Below are 26,200 nucleotides of genomic sequence, written 5' to 3' on the forward strand. Positions count from 1 at the left end.
AACTGTATTAGACAGTGCCTAGTACCCATTAACACCTCAGTGTTACCTAGTTGTAATTCTACAGTGGTAGAAGCTATGTCTCCTAATTTGGAAGATAGCTATGACAGTCTTCATATGTCAAAGCATTTATGCTTTTTAAAAAATTTTCAGTCTTTCCATGGATATAGCGTCAAGTTTTATCATCAGTTCATTTTTCTATGTTCACATAATTGTGCTTTTTACAATATAAAAATGATATTATAGCAATTTACATCTGACTTTTCTGATGAGTTATTCATCCCTGCTTGACAGAAACGTAGCATGAAACTGGAAAAAGCTGAGTGCTTGCTGAGAGCCTCTAGCCGGGAAGTAGCAGAAGCAGGATGCCAGTCAGCTGTGATACGAAATTCCATGTAGATATCACAGTTTTTAAAAGTTGTTTTAGTTTGTTTCAGTTGAGCAAAATTCAACTGTGAAATTCAGCCACTACAATTGTGTACAGCCTATATCAAAAAACAGATGATGTAGTAGCCATGGGTAAACTGTTACGTTGAATATCATTTCTTACTGTTGATCATTAAAGTCAGATCTGGTACTTCATATTGGTTAAAAAGAAAGTCTTAGGATCCTGTATTTGAGAAACGATGTTCAAAATATTTAAATTAAATAGCTCTACTTTTTAAAACTTAAAAAAAATAATAAAGTCTTATCTGGCTACTTTAGCATGCTGACCAATTTGTATCTACAGATAAGAAAAACCAAGCCTTTTTAGTCGTTAGCAGCCATGTACCTTCTCTTTCTTTCTCAAGGATTTGTATGCGAGCACCACAAGGTGATGCATTGATAATGCGGAGTGGTGGTTATTCATCTCACTGCAGGTATTATTAGAGAGACAATGGTGAGACATCCTTTCTTCTTGTATTGAAATTGAGTCCCTGTTATTATTCATTAGAATACTCTAAGGAACCCCTTTGTGCAAGTTTTTGTGAAATTCTCCGTGGGACTCGATGCTGTTGAACTATTAAAACAGATAGATGAACTCGGTAAGTCCAGATTCACGAAAGTTTGGTTCACTAGTCATGTCAGAAATGTGAGAGCCATGGTTGCATTTGAAAACTTTTTGTTTTCTTCTGTGTTTGATTTTTAGCTAGTTATTCTAAGTAGAATCCTGGATTTATCTATCCATCTTTTCCCCAGATAGTTGTATAATTGCAAGTGGTACCAACTATTTGGATACCCAGTGTCTGCAGTTAGTGTCAACAATTATATACTTCATGTAAACGCAGCCTTTCCTACAATCATTGGTAGGTTGGTAGGTTGCTAGAAATAAGAGGACACTTTTTATTTTGTTTTGTTTTGTTTTGTTTTGTTGATAACTTGATGAAAAGCAGGTCCTTAAGGACAAAGGAAGATGATTCGGTTTATGTCTTGCTGTATTTAACATTTTATCTCCACTGGCCTCTATATCACTTTGACTAACCCAGAATGTACCTGGAAGAAGTTGTTCAGTTAGCAAAAGCAAAACAAAGCAATGAAGAGACTCAAAATAAACATAAATCAGTATTCAAGGTTGGATCCTCTTCTCACTGTCATTTAAAAGGAACAGGCAAAGAGGATCAAAGGAAGCTGTCTGAACTTATGCATTCCCTCTGCCACATCCCCACCTTCAACCTAAGGGATGCAAGACATCTAATTCAGTCTGTGTCTGATTCACTGTTGCTATGCAACCACAGGTATGAGGAAGGGATTGAAAACATCTGAATTTGGCTGCAGTAGAGCAAGTGCCCCTCCTCCTTCCTGGTGCTACTGGGACATAAGTGACATAGGTTGTAAACCAGTCGGGAAGCATTTTACTTACATTTGTCTTGTATATAGTTGTGTGCACTGTGTGATAGTTGACTGAATTTGATTAAAGAAAGATTTAGTGTATTTATTCTCTAAAAGTATCATTTGGGTAAGAAACCATTTGATCAAAATATGAGAAATACACTACAAAGTTCTTATATAAGTTTTATCTTCCTAACTTTAAATATAGGAGGGGAGTTCTAGAATTTAAAATTAGACTAAAATGAATATAAGAGTGAGAGTTGATGTTCATATAATTTTATATATAACTTAATATCTAAGAGTTTATGTAGTTTGAACAGAGGGAGCACTGACCCTCATAGCTCTCCTTTGATCTCTGCCCACATGTCTAAGGAATCCTTGGTGTTGTGTTGATTTCCAGTGGCCGCTGGAGGCCACTGTTCAACCACAGTTTTACCCCTCCCCCACCAATGTCTATATCAAACAAACCATTTCACTTTAAATTCTACTGAGAAATGCATTTAATAAGTTGCCCTCTGTGAGAAATTAAGTCTTACATTGGACTGTGGAAGAGTCATGTTTGGGTTTTGTGAGGAAGGATTTATGATACAACATTCTTGATATTCATGACGATCGAGTCAGTGAAAATTTAATTGGCCAAGTGATTTATTAACTTGCAATTTCATATTTACCCTTTGTCTCGGTTGATTTCCTCATAAGGAATCATGAAATTGAAGAGCAATTAAATCCTCTTTCTTCCAGAGTAATTACCTGAAATAAAATCTTGATCATTTTGTCTAGATTAATACAGATATCAATAGAGATAACTCACGTGAGGTTTTAAATCAAACAGTTTTAGAAAGTTGTTCACTATGTGGCATAGATTCTCACAGTCTCCTAGGAAATGATTCTGTAGCACAACTTATTGAATAATACAGTTTATTTGTTCTACACGCTCTACATAGATTTTCCTTTGTTTATTACATTCACATTCCCTGAACAAAGTAAGTGTGTCCGTTTATTGGAAACTTTCATCTCTAGTTTTCTTCCTGACTAAACGTAGATGTATTTTTAAAATTATTTACCTTTAGTCACTGTTTAAGTAAATTGGAGTGGAATATATTTTTAAGTCGGCTTGTATCACTCTTTGAAGTTGGGTCTACTTTTATCGGTACCAGCTCAACGTTCTCTTCAGTGAATATTTGTACACCTGGACACATTTTTCCAGGTGTTACTAGATATTTTTACCAGATATTTTAGAGCAAATTCTAGTAAATTCTACAACTTCCTCTTACTTATAATCTAGTGTAATGACAGGTACTGACCAAAAAGCCAGTATTTTGTCTCATTACTACTAGAAACAACATTACAGTACAACATTATAATACATGTATTGTCCGTTTTGCTTTGCTTTGCTTTTTTAGATATTCTAAGGCTGAAATTAGAAAACAGCATTGACATCATTGATCATCTCAACACGCTATCTTCCCTGACAGTAAATATTTCCTCCTGTGTATTATATGACCGTATTCAGGCAGCAAAAAGCATAGATGAAATGGAGAGAGAGGCCAAAAGGCTTTACAAAAGCAACGAACTCTTTGGAAGTAAGTGTTATTCTACTAGAGTTTGAGTTTCTCTTTGTACTAAAATTGGCCAAATCCTTCCCTCACCCCTTTCATCGAGAACTCAGGAAAGTAGTCTGAGGGGGGGGAGGGTCAGTGTCCCCTCTGAAGTCCTTAGAAATGAAAACCTTTCATGTAGTCAACCCACTATATTGTCTGATGAGACTTCCACAAATGTGTGATTTTGTTGGCATGGTTAAAATGAAGACTGAAATGGATTACATAGTTAAAGGGTGAAGTTGAGTCCATAATCAGTCAAGATTATTCATTTTATTGTGTTTTTTTTTTTAATTTTACTAAGTGGCTTAGAGTGATATATTTAATCTGGCCACTTAGTTTGTAATTATATTCTCAAACTCCTGCTTTGAATCTCTGAAGTTGTCACTTCCAATTAGCCATCTTTTCTGTAAATTAGGAGCCTGAACTTACTGTCAAATTACAAACTCAATTGCCTGTTTGGCTGCCCCCTAAGTGTACCCTGCAAACAATGAATAATGTCAACCATAAAATAACCTTTCTGCTGTTGTTGCCTTTTTATTTTTAGGTGTTATTTTTAAACTTCCTTCTAACAGAAGCCGGCACAGAAGCTATGACTCTGAAAACGTCTCTCTTCCTCCTATCATAAAATATACCATCCGCATGAGTCTCAAGACTGCACAGACCACAAGAAGCATAAGGACCAAGATTTGGGCCCCAGGGCCACACAATTCTCCATCGCATAACCAGATCTATGGCAGGGCTTTTGTTTACTTACAGGATAGTATTGAGAGAGCAATCATTGAATTGCAGACTGGAAGAAACTCCCAGGAAGTAGCAGTCCAGGTCCAGGCGATTCCGTACCCCTGCTACATGAAAGACAAGTAAGTCTGGGTGGCTGGAGCGCCTTTTAACAACCAGCCAGTTTTTTGAGACCTCATTTCTGCATACTCATTCACATGGATCGAGTCAAAGAGATCTCTTCCATGAAATTTTTGTCTAATGCTTGTTTCCAGGAAAGGGTCCACACCACATGCACGGCTCCACAACTGCAGCTCACTGTTACCAGAATGATGGTCAAGTCCATTACCAAATGATTTAGGTTTCCTTAATCGTAACCCTTAGCTTTCCATGGACTCTGGTCCTTGAATCAGGAGAATTGGAATCCATACCTCAGTGTAGGGCTGCACAATTTCGATGCTACCCACTCTCTGCTTCCCTTTCTCTAAACAAGACAATCTTAACATCTCTTCCAACTCTCAAATTTTATTAAAAATCCACAAGTGCATGGCCAGTCTTAAGGAAGAATTCTGATAAAACACATCATTGATCTCTAAGATAAATATTATGCTATCTGAAACTATGTTATGCAGTACCAGTCCACTTGCTAGGAATCTTCATCTAAAATAGTTTGCTGGGGCACCTGGGTGGCTCAGTCAGTGAAGTGTCTGCCTTCGGCCCAGGTCGTGATCCCAGGGTTCAGGGATCGAGCCCCGCCTCAGGCTCCCTGTTCAGCAGGGAGAACTGCTTCGCCCTCAGTCTCTCCCCCTACTCTTGCTTTTTCCCTCTCTCTCTACTCAATAAATAAAAATAAAAATTAATAAAATGTTTTCTAAATGGACAAAAAATGCAAAGACCATGTTTTAGATAACTGAATTTGAATGGTCAAGTGATCTGCCAGTCGAATAGCAGTGACTGGCTCCCCCACTCTGACCACAGTCGGTCTGTGTAAAAGTTAGAGGCTGAATATATTGCTTTAAAGAAATTGCACCTGTTATCCAGCCCAATTACTACAGTTTATATACAATTCAGATGGTTCTGGACTTTTTTTTTTTTTCATTTTTCTTTCTGTTGATGTATCTATCTCGTTTGGGTGCTTCAAGAGCTGTAGATGAAATGAGGTCATGTAATCCTCTGTGTGGCGGTGATACAGAGAGACGGATGAGGATTCCATCCATGGGTTGTCAACGTTAGCTGCTCATTGTGGAGGCCAGTCAGTTCCTTGCAGCCTGAACTGTATGTGAACTGCAACGGCCTGTGTGAATAGTAAAGACCTGTGGGTTCAATTAAAAGAAAATTCTCATTTATTTTCCTGCTCATCTTTTTCCCCTTGCAAATTTTAGCACCTAGGATGGTGGGTACTTCGATTTTCTTTTTTAGGAAGAAAAGTAACTGTACTCTGCCTTCTTCGTGGGAGAGTTTGATCATAGTATCTCCCACATACATGTAAATTCTTTATTGCATGCATAGTGCTCCCACATACGCTATTTCCTTTGTTCTGTCCAACAACCTAAGTAAGGTTAGCAGGAGCAGGTATCTTTTTTTTTTTAAAGATTTTATTTATTTATTTGACAGACAGAGATCACAAGAAGGCAGAGAGGCAGTGGGTGGGGGGCAGGGGAACAGGTTCCCTGCCGAGAAGAGAGCCTGATGTGGGGCTCAATCCCAGGACCCTGAAATCATGACCTGAGCCGAAGGCAGACGCTTAACCCACTGAGCCACTCAGGTGCCCCAGGAGCAGGTATCATTAACCATTTTTCTTGATGAAAAAAAACCTGAAATCCAAAAGGGTTAAGTGAAGTGTCCAAAGTTGTATAGCCCAGTACCTTCCTGGTCCTTCAATTAGGAGACCAGCATTTTCTCCTTATATTAAATGAAACCTAAAACAAACCAATCTTAAAATACACAGTCACTTGGAAGAAACATTATAGGGGATACATTATTAATGAATGAGGGCCGTTGCCTAATTCTAGGGCCAGAAACACCATTAGGGCTGGACCTGAACCAAGAGAAAGTTCATTCAACAAATATTGTTTAAGTGCCTACCTCATGCCAGACAGTTTCCCAGGATCCAAAAAAATTGGACATGGCCCCAACTCTCACTCTCCCCCCACCAAACAAACAAACAAATATTCCTCATGTCTTTGATGGTGATACACTTCTGATGCTAAAGTTACAATGAATGATGATGATGTCATGTTCCATTAATATTTGCATGTTTCATGAGGAGCTTGAAGGTAGTTCCTTAGCCTTACAGATTAAAAAGGAAATGGCCTTGCTACCATTCTCCAAGTGAAAATGTCCGTGGAGCCTACTATGGAAAATAGGTCAATTTAGAGTTCCTCTCACTGAAAGCTACTCCTTTGCCTTACCTCATAGAAAGGTAGCTAGTGTCAGAACTGTGAGTCTCAAACTATGGTCCCTGGACCAACAACATAAACATATAGAATTCTATATATTCTACAGAATATAGAATTTGCATTTTAAATTTGCATTTAAAATGCAAATTCTATATCCCATCCCAGATTTAATAAATCAGAAGCTTATGGGCGAGGCCCAGAAATTTGTGGTTTGTAAGCCCTTCATGTGATCATGATGATGGTTAATTTTGAGAAACACTGCGTTGGAACTGTCTGGTATCATGGGCAGACCACTCAGGAATATATTTGGAGCCTGATGAAGCCTACTGACTGCCTAGTTTAGCACATTATCAGAAAAGACATTGCTATACTGTGTATGAAACATCTCCTGGAGCATTATTTTGAGGAATCCAAGTTCTTTGTTTGCATTTTAAATTGAATGCTTTGAGTTTTATTTTATTTCATTTTGGAAAATTTAGTTTAATAATAACTATGAGCTTCTAAGGAGTAGATAAATACAGTAATTTGGGAGGATATAGCTTTTAGCTAGATAAACCAATCATCATCTAATTTTATATCTGCCTTTTAGATAAGAATTTCGTTTAGACAGAACAGTTTTGAGCTTTGCAATTATATCTATGTAATAATTATTTTCCTAGACAGGACATACTCAAACACACTCTAAACAATATGGTAATTTTATCTAACAATCCAGAGCTGTTTTTCACTTTCGCAGCATTACAGCAAGAAAATCATGGGCGTACTGTTAAGTCAGCCTCACACTTCATAAATAAAGGAGCAATATCAGTGACTATTCTCAATTTCAAAACAGGACTATAATTTCACTCTAAGAGGGGATGTGTTCTTTATATATTACAATCTGTATGGATGATACTCATTTGGGTCGCTGAATTTTTGTTTTTATGTTTTTGTTTTTTTTACAGCTTCCTAACCAGTGTCTCTTATTCTCTTCCAATTGTGCTCATGGTTGCCTGGGTTGTATTTATAGCTGCATTTGTAAAAAAGCTTGTTTATGAGAAAGATCTCCGGCTTCATGAGGTATGTCGAGAGTCTCTCTTATTATGAGTAAGATCTGTTTGTGTAATAATCAGTATGATTTTCATCATGCCTATACAAACTCAGAAAGCCTGACCCGTTCCTCATGAATTTAAAAAGAAAAATACTTTATGAATCATAAAGGCAGCTGATATGGCAATATTTTGTTTTCTCACAAAGTTACATAGAAGTCATTTTGTAAGTGCCTCTAGATAGCAAAATATAAATAATTCTGAATAAAATCTGTGTACAATTTATGATCCTAACAGTAATTTTGTCCAAGAGGTTCCTATAGGACTCAGGATCTAATGCAGGAAGTTTAAATAATAGCAGTAATAACTAGTAAGGCAGGAAGTCTGTTGGCATGGTAACTAAATGAGTGTAAATGAAAATAGATATAGATGTATGGACATAGACACAGACGTAGTCATAGACAGACAGATGGCTTATTTCAGCTCCCAAGAAGCAAATTCTCTTTCCAGTATACCTTGTCTTCTTCAATTATCTTCTCCTCTATCTTCCACTGACTCATAATTTACAGCGACTAAGAATTTCATGTTATGCTCCTGACTAGGTTAATAACGTAATGACGAAAGACAGGACCTGGGATGTTACGCGTGATCTCTGCTGGAGCATGTTCCTCACCATTATCTCCAAATCCCAAATATCTTACTTCTTTTTAGAATTCATGAGACACCGTTGGGTGATTTGGGGATGGGATTGGAATAAGAACTATGTTATCTGCCCATCCTGTAATGAGTCCGTTCTTAAACTCACTCATGGAGCGAAAAGAAAGCAGAAACACTTCAAAACTGGGGCACAGTAATTATTGCAAGGCCTGGCTGACAGTCTGACATAATGAGGTTAGAGTAACCTGTTAGCCCACTCGCGCTTTCCAGACTGACTTTGCCCATGCTTCCAGGCAATTGATTCTTTCTCCTCACGAGGTACAAATCACTGCTTCATGTTTCTGTGAGCTCAGCAGCAGGGTGGCCTAGAGTTCGAACCTCTCCTTCCTACCTTTTCTATTGGAATTCCGGTTAAGCCTCACAGCTGCATTTTTACATTTCAGTTATAATTTGGTAAACCCTTCATCGACTGGCTTGAGCTCTGTTGTATTCAAGCCTGTGTGCAATTCTTTCTTCATTCCAATTTAGAAACTTGAATTCTTGCCCTAAACCAGAATTTTGGTTGCAAGCACCTGCCTTATAGTTCTCTTTCAGGTTCCTGGTACTCAGAAGTAAATCTTCAGAGATTAAAGGAAAACTTTAAAGCTGAAAACTGTGGTAGAAACTGAGTTCTTTTCTACTGCAAAATAAATATCTACCTTAAAAATAGTATTTGTGGTAGAAACACACAGTAAATACAAGTATTCCATTGTGTATATATTATACACACTCTGTATTTTGTGTTTGAAGATGATGCTATTTGAGTGCATCTGTGGATACTACAAAAAAAAAAAAATCAAAGCATAGTGAAGTGTTCTTTCTTAACTGAAGACACGAAAGATGTACTTTTAATGATGAACCAGTTTCTGTTTGGTAGCTTTGTGCCTTCATTTTGCATGAACCTACTTTCAGAATTTAACTACCTGATTTGGGGGTCAAAGTCGTACAGTGGAAGATCACTGAGCTTGGAATCAGAGAATCAGGCTTTGAGTCTCCCAGTTCACTTGGGCTCAGACCATTAAACTTTCTAAGTCTTACCATCTAGACTTAACTCAGCAATACATTTCCAGAAGGTGGCTCTCTCACTGCCAAAACAAGAAAGGCATTCAATCGTCCCATATTTTATCAGTTCTAAGGTCAAGATTTTTTTTTTCCCTTGCCTCTTAAAGCGTCTGAAATTGGGATGCATTTGATAAGGTGTCATCATTTATTTGGTGGTGATTTTTCTTTCTTGCTCCCATGTCAAATAATGGCATGTCTTAAAATCAGCAGCATCCTAAATTCAAAGGAGTACAGTCTATTTGTGAGATGAATTGATGGGACCGGGGGTTGAATGCGTGGGATATTCTCAGTGCCTCCTGCTCAGCCTTCCCGTACTGCCCATGGTTCTCATCTTACCTCCTTTTTAGAAGTGAAACAGCTAAGCCCAGTAAGTTAGAGGTGACTTGCTGGAAACTGCAGAGCTAGTTAGTGGTAGTTCTGGTTCTGGAACTCAATGTCTTGACTTTCAATCAATCCTTTTCCACAGCATAGCTCCTTTCCCTCTCACAATCTTATTTTGGTAGCATAGACCCTTAAAGACTTTTGAAGATGATAATGGAAAATTTCTTAGGTTACCAGAGACTCAAAATCACTTTTTAATATCATCATTTTTATGTTCACTAAGTTCTGAGACTTTTAATTCATTATATCCTTCTCATTCCAATTAAATAAAAAAGATAAAAAAAAAAAGAAAAAAAACCTTTTCCTTCTGTAACTGTTCTTAAATCCGGGCAAGAAAACCAAGTTAGTTGCTCTTTCAATGAAGCCATTAATCCTTGACCTTGTTATAGTATGACTCCAGTGAATTCCTTTAACTTGTTAAAGGAATTAGCACAAATATTAATGCCCAATAAGTTTGTCGATGAAATTAAGCCTGTAGTTAAAAAAAAAAAACTATTTTGAAATGGCTTTCATTGGGTTTTGTTCTGTGTTCCTTGCTTTTGACAATTAAAATATCAAAGCTATACAAAAACTGATTTACAACACACACAAAAAATACCTTTTCGCTTTATTTTCTTGATTTATGAGTTAGCTTCTAATATAAGTCATTTATGGGGATTTTAGTGCTTATATTCAGCTGGAGACAAAATTTGGAGTTGTTCTTTCTCAGTTCGGATAGATAGTCTAAAATATCTGTGGTCTGGAGAGATGTTACCAAGAATTATGTAAGGGATTTTAGTCCTTGGATGCTCCACATTAGACAGTGCTCATGCCTTCTTAATAGACACTATCCATCATGCCAGTGGCGATTTGGAACACTTCAGGCAGTGATCACACCATCCTTTATATCTTACTAAAAAACAATAATATAAATATCTAGTGTTAGGAAAAAATTTTTTAATTAAGGTAGAAAATGGTATTATTCCTTATAAATTAGTGCTTGACATATAGGAATATCTGTGGTTTCTTTTCCTGAAAGCATTAATGTCAATCCCTGTGCATAAGCTTCTCTTGAATGTGACAGCACATTTATCCCAAATCTCTCAAAATCTTCTCATTATTTTCTGCCATAAACTGGAGCAAACTCTGGCCGCTGTGTAGAGGGGTTTTCCTTGGGCAACAGGTTATCAGATATTGATGAATTGCTGCAGGCAGGTTTGGGAGGCTGGAGACGAGGGATTCTTTGATTGCAGACCTGGCACTTGACGTATGTCACTCTGAGGAGCATCGAACGACATCCAGAAACCACAGCCAGACGTTCTCTGTGGGCCATCTTCCATCAGCAAGTTTGGTCTTATTTATTATAACGAAGTTGGCAGTGAATCTGGATAATTTATGGCTGTCTTACATGCTCTCATTGCTCTTTCTTTTTATGAATAACAGCTGTTCTCCTCATGGCATAAAATCCTGAAGTTTCACACTCAGGTTTCATGCTAGAATGTTAAATAGTGAACACTTTCGGGAGCACCTCAGTCCATTTCAGTAAGAAGCAGTGATCATTCTCCAGCTTTTACCAACTCTCGGGAATAGGAATCTGATCTTGAGTCTTGAAAACGTCAAAATTACAGTGATAAACACCTTTCGTCTGGTCTTCAGGTTTCCCAGATTATCTTTTAATAAGGCTATGAATGGAGAGTTTTCTAGATATGAAAGTGTATTATATTACAGCTGTCAATTGCTGGAGAAGGAGAACGTGTTTGTACACACCAAGCCAGCTTTATTTCATGTCCTTGATAGTGTCCTAGATATTTCATACCCATCTTGTGAAATATATTGACATCATCTCCTGTTGACACACTCTGCTATTGGAGACAAGGTATTTTTTGCATAAGGCACATGAAATGAGGTGGTGAATATTAGCTTTGGAATAGTCATGGAGGTCTCCTAACTTCCCAGTTAATTATAAACACAGTTAAATCTCAAACAGGAAAGGCAAATAAAAAGAGTTAATGTATCATGATCATATTTGAACAGGCAAGTGTCTCTGAAATGCAGTCATCAAACATGACACGGTAATTTTCTCAAATGGGCTGAGGAGCAGAGAGAAAATTTCGAAAATAAGACCTGTGAGATACTTTCTCATTCCAAAATGTAATTTTGTTTTCAATGATAGATGCATAGCAACTGGAGGAAACCTTCCATAGTGCATCTTTGCTCCATGCTGGTTTTTCTTTTTCTTTCTTTTTCTTTTTTTTTTTTTTTACTTTGACCCACACTTCCATTCCTATGGAAACATAAGTTGAGTCTTTCCTGCAAAGGGCGGAGGGGCTGGGAGGAGAGAAGCAGTAAGGAGGGAGGAGGGTGAGGAAGAGGGCAAAGTTAAGAGGAAGAGTCACAGGCTTTTTCTTAGTGGTGATTAGCTTAAGGCCCACAGCTTAGACTGTTGGCAGTCAGGTAGCTGTTTCCATGGTAACAAGGGGAGCAGCAAAGTTATCAAAATGTGATAAGTTGCAAAGGCAGAAAGTAAAATTCACTATCTTATGTGTAGAGCAAAAGATTCGGCACATTCCTTTTTTTTTTTTTTCCTAGACAAGTTAGTTTTAAAGAAGGAAGACATTGAAAATCCTTGATTTTGCCCAAGATACTGGGTTATGAAGCTGTTAGTGGAGCATTTCTTTTCTTCTTTTTAAAATTAGACTGATTCATAAGCTTAGTATTAATCATGCATTGTAAAACTAGAAACCAGGATATCCAGATTCCCCTGAAGTGTAACATGTCACCAAATGCAAGACAATGAAGATCCAGGGGAATTTAGATCTTCCAGAGTCCCTTTGAGTTAATGCTCAAACACATCATGCTGGTCTGTTTTTCTACCTTGGTGGAATGCCTTGACCTCTGGGGATATCACTGAGTTATTAAAGAATATAAATTGGGAAAAGAGGTATAGATGATCTCAGATACATGAGTTCATTTTGGGTGCATGAATGTCCTTTTGGGAAAAAAATGACAAACTGCCCTAAATTCCCAGTGATCTTAAGGATGGGTAAGCTTTGCCAAAAGACAGAAAGTCTCCCTTCAAAATTTCCATGTTTAAATTCTTAGGAGTCAGCTTTATTCTGTTTCTCTCAAGAGCAAGAGTACTGACAGTGTTGTCCATTAATGTTTTGTTAAAAAAAATGGAGTTTTATTATCTCGTTCCTATACCAAATTTGAAATAAACCAAGTTTTTCTATGAGCTTGAAATATTCATGACTGTACAAATGTCAAACTCATGTTGTAAAATTTTGCAGGAGACACCATAAATTTTGATAATCTATTCTAAACTAATTTAATCTGGATACATCAGTTAGATACTAGTTATAAAATGAAACTGGAGAAAAAAAGAACCTCACCATCCAAAGCATCCATTATACTGGGGCATTCTGAAAGCATATCATTTAAAATGGGCTGGTATACATGGTCATATTAATTTTATATAGCAAGCATGGACAAATCCTTAATTTAAGAAAATCATTAAGATGCCTAGTTCCATATATATGTAGAATCTCATGGGCATTATGACATGGTGCAGAAATAATTGCTATTTGAGAGAATATCAGCTCAAAAAGTGGCTAACGCTTTTTCCTTTTCGCAGTACATGAAGATGATGGGTGTGAACTCTTGCAGCCACTTTTTTGCCTGGCTTATAGAGAGCATTGGATTTTTACTGGTGACCATCATCATCCTCATCATTATACTCAAATTTGGTGATATTCTTCCTAAAACAAATGGATTCATTTTGTTCCTGTATTTTTCGGACTATAGTTTCTCAGTTATTGCCATGAGCTATCTTATCAGTGTCTTCTTCAATAACACCAACATTGCAGCCCTTATTGGAAGCCTCATCTACATCATTGCTTTTTTCCCATTTATTGTTCTGATTACAGTGGAGAATGAGTTGAGCTATGTAATAAAAGTATTCATGGTGAGTCAATTGTCACAACTGAATGGTCAGGGTGGGGTGAGAATTGATTCTTCTTACGTTTTTAGACTCTTTTTTTTTTAATTAATTAATTTATTTATTTGTCAGAGAGAGAGAGGGAGAGAGAGTGAGGGAGTACAGGCAGAGGCAGAGAGAGAAGCAGGCTCCCTGTCAAGCAAGGAGCCCGATGCGGGACTCGATCCCAGGACGTTGGGATCATGACCTGAGCCGAAGGCAGCTGCTTAACCAACTGAGCCACCCAGGCGTCCCACGTTTTTAGACTCTTAAAGTTCATTTATCTAACTGTAAAGTTCTGTGATTGTAAAATAATCCAGCTGTCCTAATGTATACTGTACATTGTATTATTGTATACTGTACAAGCATAAAACAATGAAAAAGAGACTTTTCTTAACAGCACGTCTATTACGAAATAATTTCTGAAAAAAGAGTACATTTTTAATGATCACTAAAAATTCTGACTTCTTCTCTCATCCAGGTCCTTAAATATCTTAAAACCTTTATTGCTGGAGTTATTCTCCTATATGAGTAATTTTCATGGTTTTCATAACATACAATATTACTTATAGGTATAAAGACAAATGCAGTGACAGTATATAATCAATTTTGAGTTCTTTTCTGCCTGTTTCAATTCAAAACTATTGAATTAATGTAAGCAATTTAATGAAATCATTAAGAATACTTTGAAAATTGGAAAGCAGGAAAATAAATCTCATTGAGAGTCATATTGAAACTTTGATGTTTATGGTTATAGTGTTAAATAACTTTCACTTAACATTGACTGCTTTGGGTTAAAACATTAAATTTCTAATGTGTTGTATTATAAGTATTCAGTCAATTCATAGTTTAGTATGTTTTCATTCATAGTTCTGTTACCTGTAATCAATTTATGAAGTAAAAACATCTTCTGGCTCCTAACTATTTATTTGATTTTAGTCTTAACATTGCACTGCCCTGTAATTACCTGGTTTATAAATTGCTAAGCAACATACTAAGTGTAGATATATAGTTTAGATTTTTGACAAATATTTTTCAAGTTGTGATTTTCCTGCTTTTGTGTTCTCCTATTCCTCTTCTCTTCCTTCAGAGTGGTAGTAGGCTTGGTAAGGGACCTCTGTATTTTTAAATATGCTTAGAGAGTTAGTGTTTATTTTACCTATATAAAGTCCAAAGTTTTAAGTATGTTTGGATCTCTCTTGTACAAAATACTTAAGAACTATTATTGCTGTTTATTTTTTTCACAGAGTCTGCTGTCCCCAACAGCATTCAGTTATGCAAGTCAGTACATTGCAAGATATGAGGAGCAAGGCATTGGTAGGCTCGCTTCCTTTAAAACTGGGTTTTAGCATTCACGATGGCAGTATGTATCACAGGAGAATAAATACATGTGTTCACTTTTTAGGTCTTCAGTGGGAAAATATGTATAGTTCCCCAGTTCAGGATGACACCACCTCATTTGGCTGGCTGTGCTGTCTGATCCTAGCTGACTCTTTCATTTATTTCCTTATTGCTTGGTATGTCAGGAATGTGTTCCCAGGTATGATCATACTTCCTACAGATATATTTTTCTATAGTTCTCATAATTATAAATCAACTAATATATATTCTCTATTATTTGATTTGCCATATATAGTCTCAAAAGAAAACAACAACAACTTAAATCCCAGAACTAACCATAATTTTCCAGGATGAGATAATGCACTGGTGAATTCTTTCTCTAAGTTTCCTTTATTTATTTTATCTTATTATTTAAATTTTTGTTAGTGAACATACAGGGCAATATTGGTTTTAGGTGTAGAATTCAGTGATTCATCACTTACATACAACACCCAGTGTTCATCCCAACAAGTGCCCTCCTTAATACCCATCACCCATCTAGTTCATCCCCCACCCACCTCCCTCCATCAACCCTCAGTTTGTTCTCTATTATTAAGAGTCTCTTAGGGTTTGCTTCTCTCTCTCCTTTTTTTTTTCACTCCCTTCCCATATGTTCATCTGTTTTGTTTCTTAAATTCCACATGTGAGTTATATCATGTGGTCTTTGGCTTTTTCTGACTAACTTATTTCACTTAGTACAATATACTCTAGCTCTGTCCACACCATTGCAAATGGCAAGATTTCATTCTTTTTGATGGCTGAGTAATATTCCATCATCTATGTGTACCACATCTTCTTTATCCATTCATCAGTTGATGGACAATTAGGCTTTCTCTATAGTTTGGGTCTTGTTAATAATCTGATGTTCCTTTAAAGGATGGAGTGGTTTAAGAAGCATGGAATCCAGTCTTTTCAAATGGGCTTTTGAGATGTGATAAAGCAAAACCCAGGTCTCTTAATAAGGAGAATTTACTAAATTCTAATGGAAAACAGTAGTTGGGTCCCCCATCCTAGGTCTCAAGAGGTCATCACTTTTAACATGCTTGGAAGCTTTTCCATTCAGCCATATTGATATTTGTACATTTTCCTGATGTTCTAAATGAATAAAAGAGTATTGTTCCATTTATATAAAATTTTTATAAAAGACAAGTATGTAAAAATAGAAAGCAAATCAGTGATTGTCTGAAACTTGGGATAGAAGCAGAGGTTGTCTATAAATGGTCATGAGAAAACTTTTCGAAACTATAATGTATAAATGGTGGTTCTAATACATGGATGATAATAATGGTTGCACAACTTTACATTTACTAAAAATCATCTGTGCCTAAACTTACTGTGATGAGTAAATTTTATGCCATGTAATTATACCTTAATGAAGCTGTTTTTAAAAAAGAATAAAAGAGAGCTTATCGTTTTTGCTTCACTTTGGAAACAGACTAGTTTTAGGTTGATATAGGTGAAAAAAATGAAAATACTTTCTGAACCATATGTAATGTTCCTGTTGTTTAGTTTTTGATGTTTCATGTTAACAGTCAACTAATACTTACTCTTCCTAATACATTTTCATTACAGGTACATATGGTATGGCAGCTCCATGGTATTTTCCAGTCCTTCCTTCCTATTGGAAGGAACGATTTGGATGTACAGAAGTGAAGCATGAGAAAAGCAGTGGCCTTATGTTTACTAATATCATGATGCAGAACACCAACCCATCTGCTAGTAAGACAAGTAGGTCAACAACAAGCATTATTATGACAGAAGTGATATAAAATTTACATGACTAGTGATTTTAATTAGGTTTTTCTAAATGGCAAAATTATCATCCTTTTAGTCATGGATGAATATGTCTACACATATGTGTTTAGACTCTTACGGAGATTAAATTGTGGCTTTTTCTGGGCTCATTAGCTCAGTTGGTTAACATATGGAGCTAATTAGGCCAAGATTGTAGATCCCTTTGTGGTCCAGTTAGACACACACAGAGAAAAATTTTGATCCTTGGCCACAATCTACACCCCTAACTCCAGCCATCTGTCACTAGTCAAAAAGAGTAACCAAGTTACAAGTACAAATAATTTATCATAACCCATCACCAACACTGGACACAAACAGTTGAAAGCTCATGACTTACTGATATAGGGTAAGTAGTGCCATCTTTGCAAAATAATTGTGACCCATATCTGTGGTCTAGTTGTGATGCCTAAAGCACATGTAGATAGTAATCAGTGATCTGGAATCTATAAACCACAGATCTGAGCTAGCCTTGTCACTATAAAATCACACCTTGTAGACATTTTTTCCATAAATTGGTGTTATCTTTTCTGGTCAGAGAAATAAGACTTAGACTGTCTTTTTAATATTTGAGATCTGTTGAATAAAGGAGAATTCATTATTATGACGCTGTATTCTAGGACCACCTGTTCTGACAGGAGGGTGAAATCACCCTTAAAGAACGCAGTTCCTCACTCTCATTCATTCTTTAACCAGATGAGAAGGAAGCTAAAGATAACAGATCATTTGTTTCCAGAATTATTTTTACTTAGAGGACTGTATTGTTTAAGTCTTCAGTTTTTAATTAAGGAAAAGTCTAGCTCTAGCTACATTTTCCTCCTTTGTGAGCTTGTAACTCGTCTCTTGATTTCCCTCCAGGTCCTGAGTACATTTTTCCCTCCAACATTGAGCCTGAACCTAAAGATCTCACAGTTGGGGTTGCCCTGCATGGGGTCACAAAGATGTATGGCTCGAAAATTGCTGTTGATAACCTCAATCTGAACTTTTATGAAGGACACATTACTTCATTGCTGGGGCCCAATGGAGCCGGGAAAACTACTACAATGTATGTTACTTTTTGAGCAACTATTGTTGTGGAAGCATATTACTTAATATTTCCTCACCTCTTTCATAAAGAAAAATGTTAACTACATCTCCCAGATGGATTAAGGTAGCTCAGATTGTTTACTGTAGAATGGAGTCTAAATCATAGGTCCCAACCTGTGAGCTCAAAGGCCAGATCAGACCCACCCAGTATTTCTTAAAATGCTTAACTCAGTGCCGATATTTTAAAATGGAGAAGTGTCCCAATAAAAAGAAATGTTCTTGACATTCTTGGATAATAGAAAGTTCTGGCGACATTGGCTCCACGGTCCTAGGTAGGAACAATTGGTTGGGGCTTATGGTGACTGTTCTCTTAAAGGAGACATCTGCTTTCTGATTTATTCCTGTTCCCCACAGATCTGCACTGTCTCATATGCCCAGTCTGTTCCATTTATTTGCATTTCTATTCTGGCCCATGTATAATTTTGAGTTTACACACTCTGCTATAAACACACTCAGCCCCAGCTGCTTCTTGCCTTGATTCATGAAGAAAGAAAAGAATCACCAGCCTTCAGATATAGATCAAAAAGGCTAGGAGCCGTACATGGAATTCTTTCTGACTCTTTGTTTAACCAGCATTTTCCTGTGTCCAAAAGGAGAAGAGATTGAAATGTTTTTAAAGTGACATACTTTTGAATTTTTTTTTTTTTTTTTTTGCAACTCACCACCAGTGCTCCTCATGGCTTCGCTGGAAGTCAGCACTAAGGTGCTGTGGCTGCCCTGGCCCTTCCTTGAGAAAGTGTCAGTTGCTGGATATCCTATTTAGTAGCATCATAAGTAAGCTCAGTGACTGCCAAAATATATTTAAATTAATTTTTCTTTTGTAAATAAGATGGGACAAGGGAAGGTCATGAAATGAGTGAATGTGCAGCTGCTGTTATTTATATGGCCTGTTTAAATTCAAAGTTGGCTTTCTAGGGAGCATACAATGCTTAGAAGCAGGATTTCTAATAGGCAATAAAAAACCAGTGAAGAAAAGTGATGGAGAAGGCTTTTGAAGAGGATGTAATTTAGCTGAAAAAGTCTCAATTTTGTTCTTCTGAATATAAAGAATAAAGTATATTGTTTGTAGTTCACTGTGCTTTTATGGGAAGAGTTGCGTATAATGTCCATGCCCTATTTAGTCCACGGTAGTCATTTAAAGTCTGTTATGCACATGGTACAAGGTACTAGTTAGGTACTAAGAGAGAGAGTGGTGAGAAAATGGGTCCTTGGCCAGACTCGTGGAGCTTACATTTTACTGGAGAAAAGGGATATTAAATAGTTGCCTGGTTTACTAACCATCTGAAAAATGATGAGCAATAACCTGATAAGGTAGAGAATAATCACAGTGTAGAGAAAGGGACTGAAGGTGACGTGGTTCACATGGGAAAGCGAGTTAAGAGATATGTGGTCACGAGAAAGTGGTGGTGTGGCTTGTGCTGTGGTGTGGCTGGGAAAATGGGACGTACGGGCAGAGGTAGAAAACAGAGATAGGAGGAGGATACAAACACAACTTCTGGATCGCAGGCTTGTGCAACCCGTGTATAGATTTGTCATATAGTAAAACAGGAACATCAGTGGAGACACAGGTTTGAGAGGAAAGATCCTGAATTAAGTTTAAACACGTTGAGTTTGAGGATCCTATAAGACATCTCATGGAGAGATGTTACTGTCTGTTGGATGTTTAGTGCAAACTTGGAACTTAGTGATGAGGTCTCGGCTAGAGTTAAAAATTTGAGACTCCGTGACCTAGAGATGTCATCTGATGCCAGGGAAGTGTGTGAGTTTGCTCAAGGAGAGAGCGTACTTGCGATTAAAGTGCCCGACAATGATCATCATTGCTACCACGGCCGCATCCGCATCATTGTCACTGGGTAGTGTTTCTGTAACATTGTAAATAATTAAAAGCTTAAAAGTAATTTAATGTTTGTTCCCATTTAATATCATTTTATTTTATAGCTTGATCTTACCTGAGGAAATGCACTGTAATATTGTTTGCTAATGACTGAGATATATTTAGCCCTAAGATCTAGCTTAAATGCTTGGTTGACACCTAATTATCAGTTCTTCATTTTCAGCTCCATGTTGACTGGGCTGTTTGGGGCCTCAGCGGGTACCATCTTTGTTTATGGAAAAGATCTCAAAACAGACCTCCACACTGTGCGGAAGAACATGGGGGTCTGCATGCAGCACGATGTCTTGTTCAGTTACCTCACTACCAAGGAACATCTGCTCTTATACGGCTCCATCAAAGTTCCTCACTGGACTAACAAGCAGCTGCATGAAGAAGTAAAAAGGTCAGTTATAGCAGCAACCAGGATGTGAGTTGGTAGCACCTATCAAAAAGAGGTCGACCTGTGGTGATAATGCCAATAGGAACATTTGGTCACAAAACAACTGGTTTTCAATTTTTCTACTTTCCTGGTATCGTTCGTATACATTTTACGTCATTCTCTTCACCAGCTAGTTATACTCAAACTGTAGAACTCTTTACCTCTCAGGCTACCATATTGCTCTAAATCCTGTTTCTACTGGCTTCTATACTGGGCCAAGCCTCCTAACTGGACACCCGGCTTCTCCTCTCCCTTACACAGTTTGTCCTTCAAAGAGCAGCCAGGGTGACCTTTTTAAATGGCAGATCAGACCATATAACTCCAGGGTTCAAAGTCTTCTATGACTTCCCACCACACTCAGTGTCGAACTCCATAATGTCCTTGTCAAGGCCAAGAGGTCGTACATGCCTGCTCCATCTCACTTCCCTTGTCATTTCCTTCTGTTCTAAGCCCATTCACTGTGCTCTGGGCACACTGACCAAGTCACAGGCTGGCTTATGATCCGGCCACAGGGCTTCTCACTTATCGTTTCCTCTACTTAGAGCAGCCTTCCCCAGACAGCCATTTGACTCACTCCTCTACTTTCCTGGTCTTTGATCAAATGTCACCTTCTCTGAGGGGATAACCATATATAAAATAGATGCTTAAAATAGCACCCCCCAGGCGCTTCTTGTCTTATGTACCCTGCTTTGTGTATTTTTATTGCACTTGTCACCACCTGGCAAATTATAAACTTACTTGGAAATACGTTTCTCGACTGAATTTTATCTGCATCCCTCCTGATACATACACACACTAGAGCCTAATCTCCTTATGGGTAGGAATATTATCTTTTCACTGCTTTCCTCCAGCAGCTAAAACATGGTTTGGCACAAAACAGGCAGGCCCTCCATAAATATCTTTCAAAGAAACAAATTAAAATATGAGCCATATATTTTATGTTTTCTGGGTATTAACTTTTCGCCTGCAACTAGATGATAAACAATAAGAAAACTATGTCATGAATCCTCAATAGTGTATTGTACCTCGCTGAGCATGTAATAGTTGCTTAGTAAAGACCTATTACTTAAAGTGCTTATTTATTTTTTTCAATATTCAGATATTTTATCTGTCCAAAATAACCACCATACATTATTTTTGAAGGACACTAAAAGATACCGGACTATACAGCCATCGTCATAAGAGAGTTGGAACATTGTCAGGAGGAATGAAGAGGAAGTTATCCATATCTATAGCTCTTATCGGTGGATCACGGGTCGTCATTTTGGACGAACCATCCACTGGAGTTGACCCATGTTCTCGCCGAAGCATATGGGATGTGATATCCAAGAACAAAACTGGTATGAGTACTTTCTTATAATGTCTGCACCCAACAGTGAACAGTTGTAATTTTGCCCTCTGGGATGCATGCAGCCAAGTTTATACCTTTTCTGTTTAGAAGCTCCATTAAAGAGTCTCAGATGAGGTCTTCCCCTTCCCAAGTCTTCTCCTCCCACCACTAAATTACTGGGTCAGTTAATGAATATCCATGTAGCTGAGCATGGTGAGTTGAGCACTTCACTGGCCTTTTTGAGAGCATGCACATCTGATCGAAGCCCCGAATTCTGCCTCCAGGAGCTTAGAATCTAATTAGAGATACCAAACATACACAAATGAAAATAAACTGAAAACAGACTAAACAAGTGCTAACAGGATGTGAAGCAAAGAAGCAATCAGAGTAGAGTGGATTAATCAGAGAGGAATATTCAGAAAGTCTTTAAAATTATTGCTTCTTCATAGTGCAGAAAGTGGGGGAGAGAGACAGAAACAGACACAGAGGAAAAATGAAAATGAAGACAAGGGAGCAAACGAAGGAAGGAGTTGCTCACACACACACCCTAAATGATGGACATTTAGCTGTACGGCACAATAAATGCGTATTCGCTGCCAACGTATAAGATAACAGCCCTAGATGTTTAGTAACACGTCTTCTGAATTTCTCTTTGTTTATTTTGAAAGTTCCTTCTGGTCAGTTTTTCAGTTAGCTCATAAAACGTGCCTCTTCTCCTCATAAATCACAGGATTTACTTGTGCTAACTCTGTAGATCTCAGGAACTGCGTCTTCATTTTTCATTCTCGGTTGTTCTCCTCTGTATTTTCAAGCCAGAACAATCATTCTGTCGACGCACCACTTGGACGAAGCTGAAGTGCTGAGTGACCGCATCGCCTTCCTGGAGCAGGGCGGGCTGCGCTGCTGCGGGTCACCATTCTACCTCAAAGAAGCATTTGGTGATGGGTATCACCTCACGCTCACCAAGAAAAAGGTTTATAAGAGAGAAAATATACCTCATTATAGGGTCATGATTTAATTTTTGTGTGAAATGGAGTCAGAATCTCTCCAACTTTATTAATTGCTAAAATTCATTATTAATATGTTAGTTTCATGTCTCTCAAATTTGAGGGAGCATCGGAACACCTGGAGGTCTTGGTTAAACCCAGATTTCTGGCCTCACCCCAGAAGTCTCTGCTTCAGTAGATCTTAGAGTAGGTCCAGAATGGAGTATATTTCTAATAAGGGCCCAGGTGATGCTGATGCTCCTGGTCTGGGATCTCACAACAAGAACTAGAGCACTAGGTTTTTACCTTAGAATGTAGATCTTTTTTTTTTTTTTTTTTTTTTAAAGAAAGTCTGTAGCCTAAGGTTACTGATGGAGGATCAGCCTTTTAGTTTCCATAGCATTTCAGTTTATAAGGCTAAAAATTAGGGGGTTTTTTTTGCATTAAAACAAATACAATATGCATTTGTATATGTATCTTCTGATCAGTATCCCTCAATTGGCAATGTGAAGACTAATGCAGGCCAGTGGTGCCTTGACATCTTTGAAGAACAACCGTGCTGACTGAGAACCCCTGTAGCACTTAAAAATATCATATGATTATCAGTACTGTGCAAGATGTGTATGCCATTAGGTAGGCTTTGACCATAGTCACTTATTTTACATCTGAATATCCTGATGTGACTTCGCAATAAAAAGCAGTTTATTGTTATATTCAGTAATTCATTAAGAAATGTATGTATTAGGTGTGTATTATGCCTTAGTGTGTGCCCAAGGCACTGTTCTAGACCCTGGGGATATAGCAGTGAACTGATGATATTGAAATCTCTACCCTCGTGGAGTTTATATTCTGATAGAGTGTGGGGAATTCAGATAATACCGTTGTTAAGTATATTATTAAGTATGTCAGCAGGTGGTAAATGCTGTGGGTGGAAATAAAGCAGAGGAGGGAGAACAGGGAATGCAGAGTGGTGCCATTTTACATAGGGTGGGAAGAGAAGGGTCTCTGGGAAGATGACAGTTGAGCAGGAGTTGGGGCTTGGGGGAGAAGGAGCCATGTCACTATCTAGGGCAAAGGAATAATTGAGAAGGCCCCGAGGAGGGTGCGCCTGAGTTGACAACACTCCAACAACATGAGGAGGCTGCTGTGGCTGGAGTAGAGCAGATGAGAGGCAGGGAGTAGCGGGCAGGGAGGCTGGAGAAGGGACAGGGGCAAGTGGGAGAATGAAGGCAATAGAACAGTGACGTGTACAAAGCTCTAGGGGCCCCCGTGGGACGGGGAGCCATTGGAGGAGGGATATGTCATCTGACTCAGGGCTGAGTGGCCTGAAAGAGTCTCACCACCCTCTGAGGAGGGCCCTTGGTGCCACCAGAGTGTGAGGACAAGGGGTGGTAACTTCTGGTGTTGTTCCTAGAGCCCAAATCTAAGTGCAAATACAGTATGTGACACGATGGCCGTGACAGCAATGATCCAGTCACACCTCCCTGAAGCCTACCTCAAGGAGGACATTGGGGGAGAGCTGGTGTATGTGCTTCCTCCATTTAGCACCAAAGTCTCAGGAGCCTACCTGTCGCTCCTGAGGGCTCTGGACAATGGCATGGGGGACCTCAACATCGGGTGCTACGGCATTTCAGACACCACCGTGGAAGAGGTGCGTTTCTTCTCTTCTTAGAGCTGATACAACTTGCTGTTCCCTGAGAATAAATATGCACAGTTCTTTAAAAAGAGAGAAGAAATATTTTAAACAAACATTTCACAAAGTCAAAAAATCTTAAAACTATCTCAGTACCATTCTTATGTTAAGATTGACTTCTGAAAACAAACATGTTTATCCAGTTAGAGAACACGTCTCTTTGACATACCAAAATGTTTACTTGGGGGGTGGTGTGGGGGAAGACTGAAACAGGGGAAGGGGGCTAAGAGAAACAAACTTCCAGATATAAAATAAATGAGTCACAGAAATTAAAAGTACAGCATAGGGACTATAGTCAATAATATTGTAACAAAATTGTATGGTTAAAAGAATGTTCACTCAAGTCACTGTCAAGAATACTCACTTAAAGTCACACTTACTTGTCTCAATAAATGTGATAAAAATTCAAAATCAAAATTGAGTTTAGAAAGTAGAAAGGACATGCATGTTTTATGTTAATGAAGTGTTCTGGCTTCTCTTTCTAGGTCTTTCTGAACTTGACTAAAGAGTCACAAAAAAATAGCAGTATGAGTCTTGAGCACTTGACACAAAAGAAAATTGGAAATTCCAGTACCAACGGCATCTCAACTCCTGATGATTTATCTGTGAGCAGCAGCAGTTTCACAGACAGAGATGGTATAAATCTAATGTGCATATTTTACTTAATTCCTATAAGTGGCATAAATGGGACAATCACAGGGCAACAATTCAGGTTCACATATTCTTTCTAAATACAAAAAGAATAAAGAAATAAAAGCTTTCTTTTTTTTAATATACCAAGTATTTTTTAAATGAAGTCAAATTCTCTATTTCAAAAATATTTTGAAGAACGTGAAAGTAGGTGCTTGTGATGGTGCTGGTGTGTACTTCTTACACCCACTGGAAGTCATTTTCTAGATGTTACTTACTACCATTCCAGATTTGTGTTCAGCAAGTTAAAATCTTTCCTGTAATTGGCGCTGTCCAATAGTGGACAAAGTTGCCTCGTGAGATAGCTGACTCATTGCTGTTAAACATATTCAACAGAGGAGTCATCAAAAAAAAGTTATAAAAAAAGAGTCATCACTCTTTCTGGGGCCTCATTAGAAAACATGTCTGATCTTTCCGTCCTGTGAACAGTTCAGGTGCTGAGAATATTCAGGCTCTGAGAAAATGCTTTTGGGGAAGGGTCTCAGATTTGACGAAGTCAGACTCCATGGCTAAGAACCCATAATAATGGGTCACCCCCACCCCCAACACTCAATTCTTCACACAAGATATGCTTGAAAAAATCGTGCTTCTTGATATGACTTTGAGGAATTGGGTGGGCTCTTTTGAAAATAACTTTTATCCTCTCTTATTCTCTTTCTGATGGTTAATTTATGCCTCTGGAAACACTATTTACTTAAGGAAGCATATAGTAAAATGATATATAAATTATGGAATAGTCATTTCAACAGTTTGCTTAACTTGGAAAAAATCTCTAGGAACAGAACTTTTAATTAAACATTTGCCTGGCTCTGAAACTTAGAAAAGATCATCTCTGATGTTTGCATAGTTCTGGAACTTGGGAGTCTCATTTGTCCTCTGCCGTATTCCTCATTTATCATCTTTTGGGGAATATAATTGTCAAGTCCATGGAATTGAGGACTTTGATTAGAAAGTGGTCATCTGCTTCAGGAAGTAAATGTTATGTATTTGCCTCTGGATTTGTCTTATAATTTGAAACTATTCTTCAGTCAAAATGTTTCCCTCATTGACATTATCTTTTGGAAAGCACATTTGCTCCATTTGATACACCTGTAAGTCATCCACATGTAATTTCTCAAGAAACAGAAAAGCATACTAATTAACTTAAAATATTCAGCTCCTTCTACAATTCCCCTTTGCAGAGATATGAGTTTGCATTTAAACTTGTTCACTCTGTTTAATTGGAATTCATTTTAAATTAAGCAGCTTTGTATTCTTCCTTATCAGCTAAATGAAGATCATGATTTT

At 37.8% G+C, this 26,200-nt stretch overlaps 1 protein-coding gene across 1 annotated transcript in view; it reads left to right on the plus strand.

The window, feature by feature from the left end:
* ABCA12 (ATP binding cassette subfamily A member 12) overlaps window positions 1-26,200 on the plus strand; it is a 169,507-nt gene that overhangs the window by 106,547 nt on the left and 36,760 nt on the right. The window contains exons 20-33 of the mRNA XM_080799565.1: window positions 932-1,022; window positions 3,210-3,389; window positions 3,952-4,267; window positions 7,468-7,582; window positions 13,304-13,633; window positions 14,893-14,962; window positions 15,051-15,185; window positions 16,598-16,753; window positions 17,675-17,861; window positions 19,960-20,178; window positions 21,358-21,554; window positions 22,357-22,517; window positions 23,945-24,181; window positions 24,709-24,859. Of these exons, the coding sequence (XP_080655691.1) occupies window positions 932-1,022; window positions 3,210-3,389; window positions 3,952-4,267; window positions 7,468-7,582; window positions 13,304-13,633; window positions 14,893-14,962; window positions 15,051-15,185; window positions 16,598-16,753; window positions 17,675-17,861; window positions 19,960-20,178; window positions 21,358-21,554; window positions 22,357-22,517; window positions 23,945-24,181; window positions 24,709-24,859 (2,545 nt within the window). The remainder of the gene's footprint in view (window positions 1-931; window positions 1,023-3,209; window positions 3,390-3,951; window positions 4,268-7,467; window positions 7,583-13,303; window positions 13,634-14,892; window positions 14,963-15,050; window positions 15,186-16,597; window positions 16,754-17,674; window positions 17,862-19,959; window positions 20,179-21,357; window positions 21,555-22,356; window positions 22,518-23,944; window positions 24,182-24,708; window positions 24,860-26,200) is intronic.

Source organism: Martes martes (assembly GCF_963455335.1).
Source record: "Martes martes genome assembly, chromosome: 3".
In the NCBI taxonomy this organism is placed as follows: Eukaryota; Metazoa; Chordata; class Mammalia; order Carnivora; family Mustelidae; genus Martes; species Martes martes.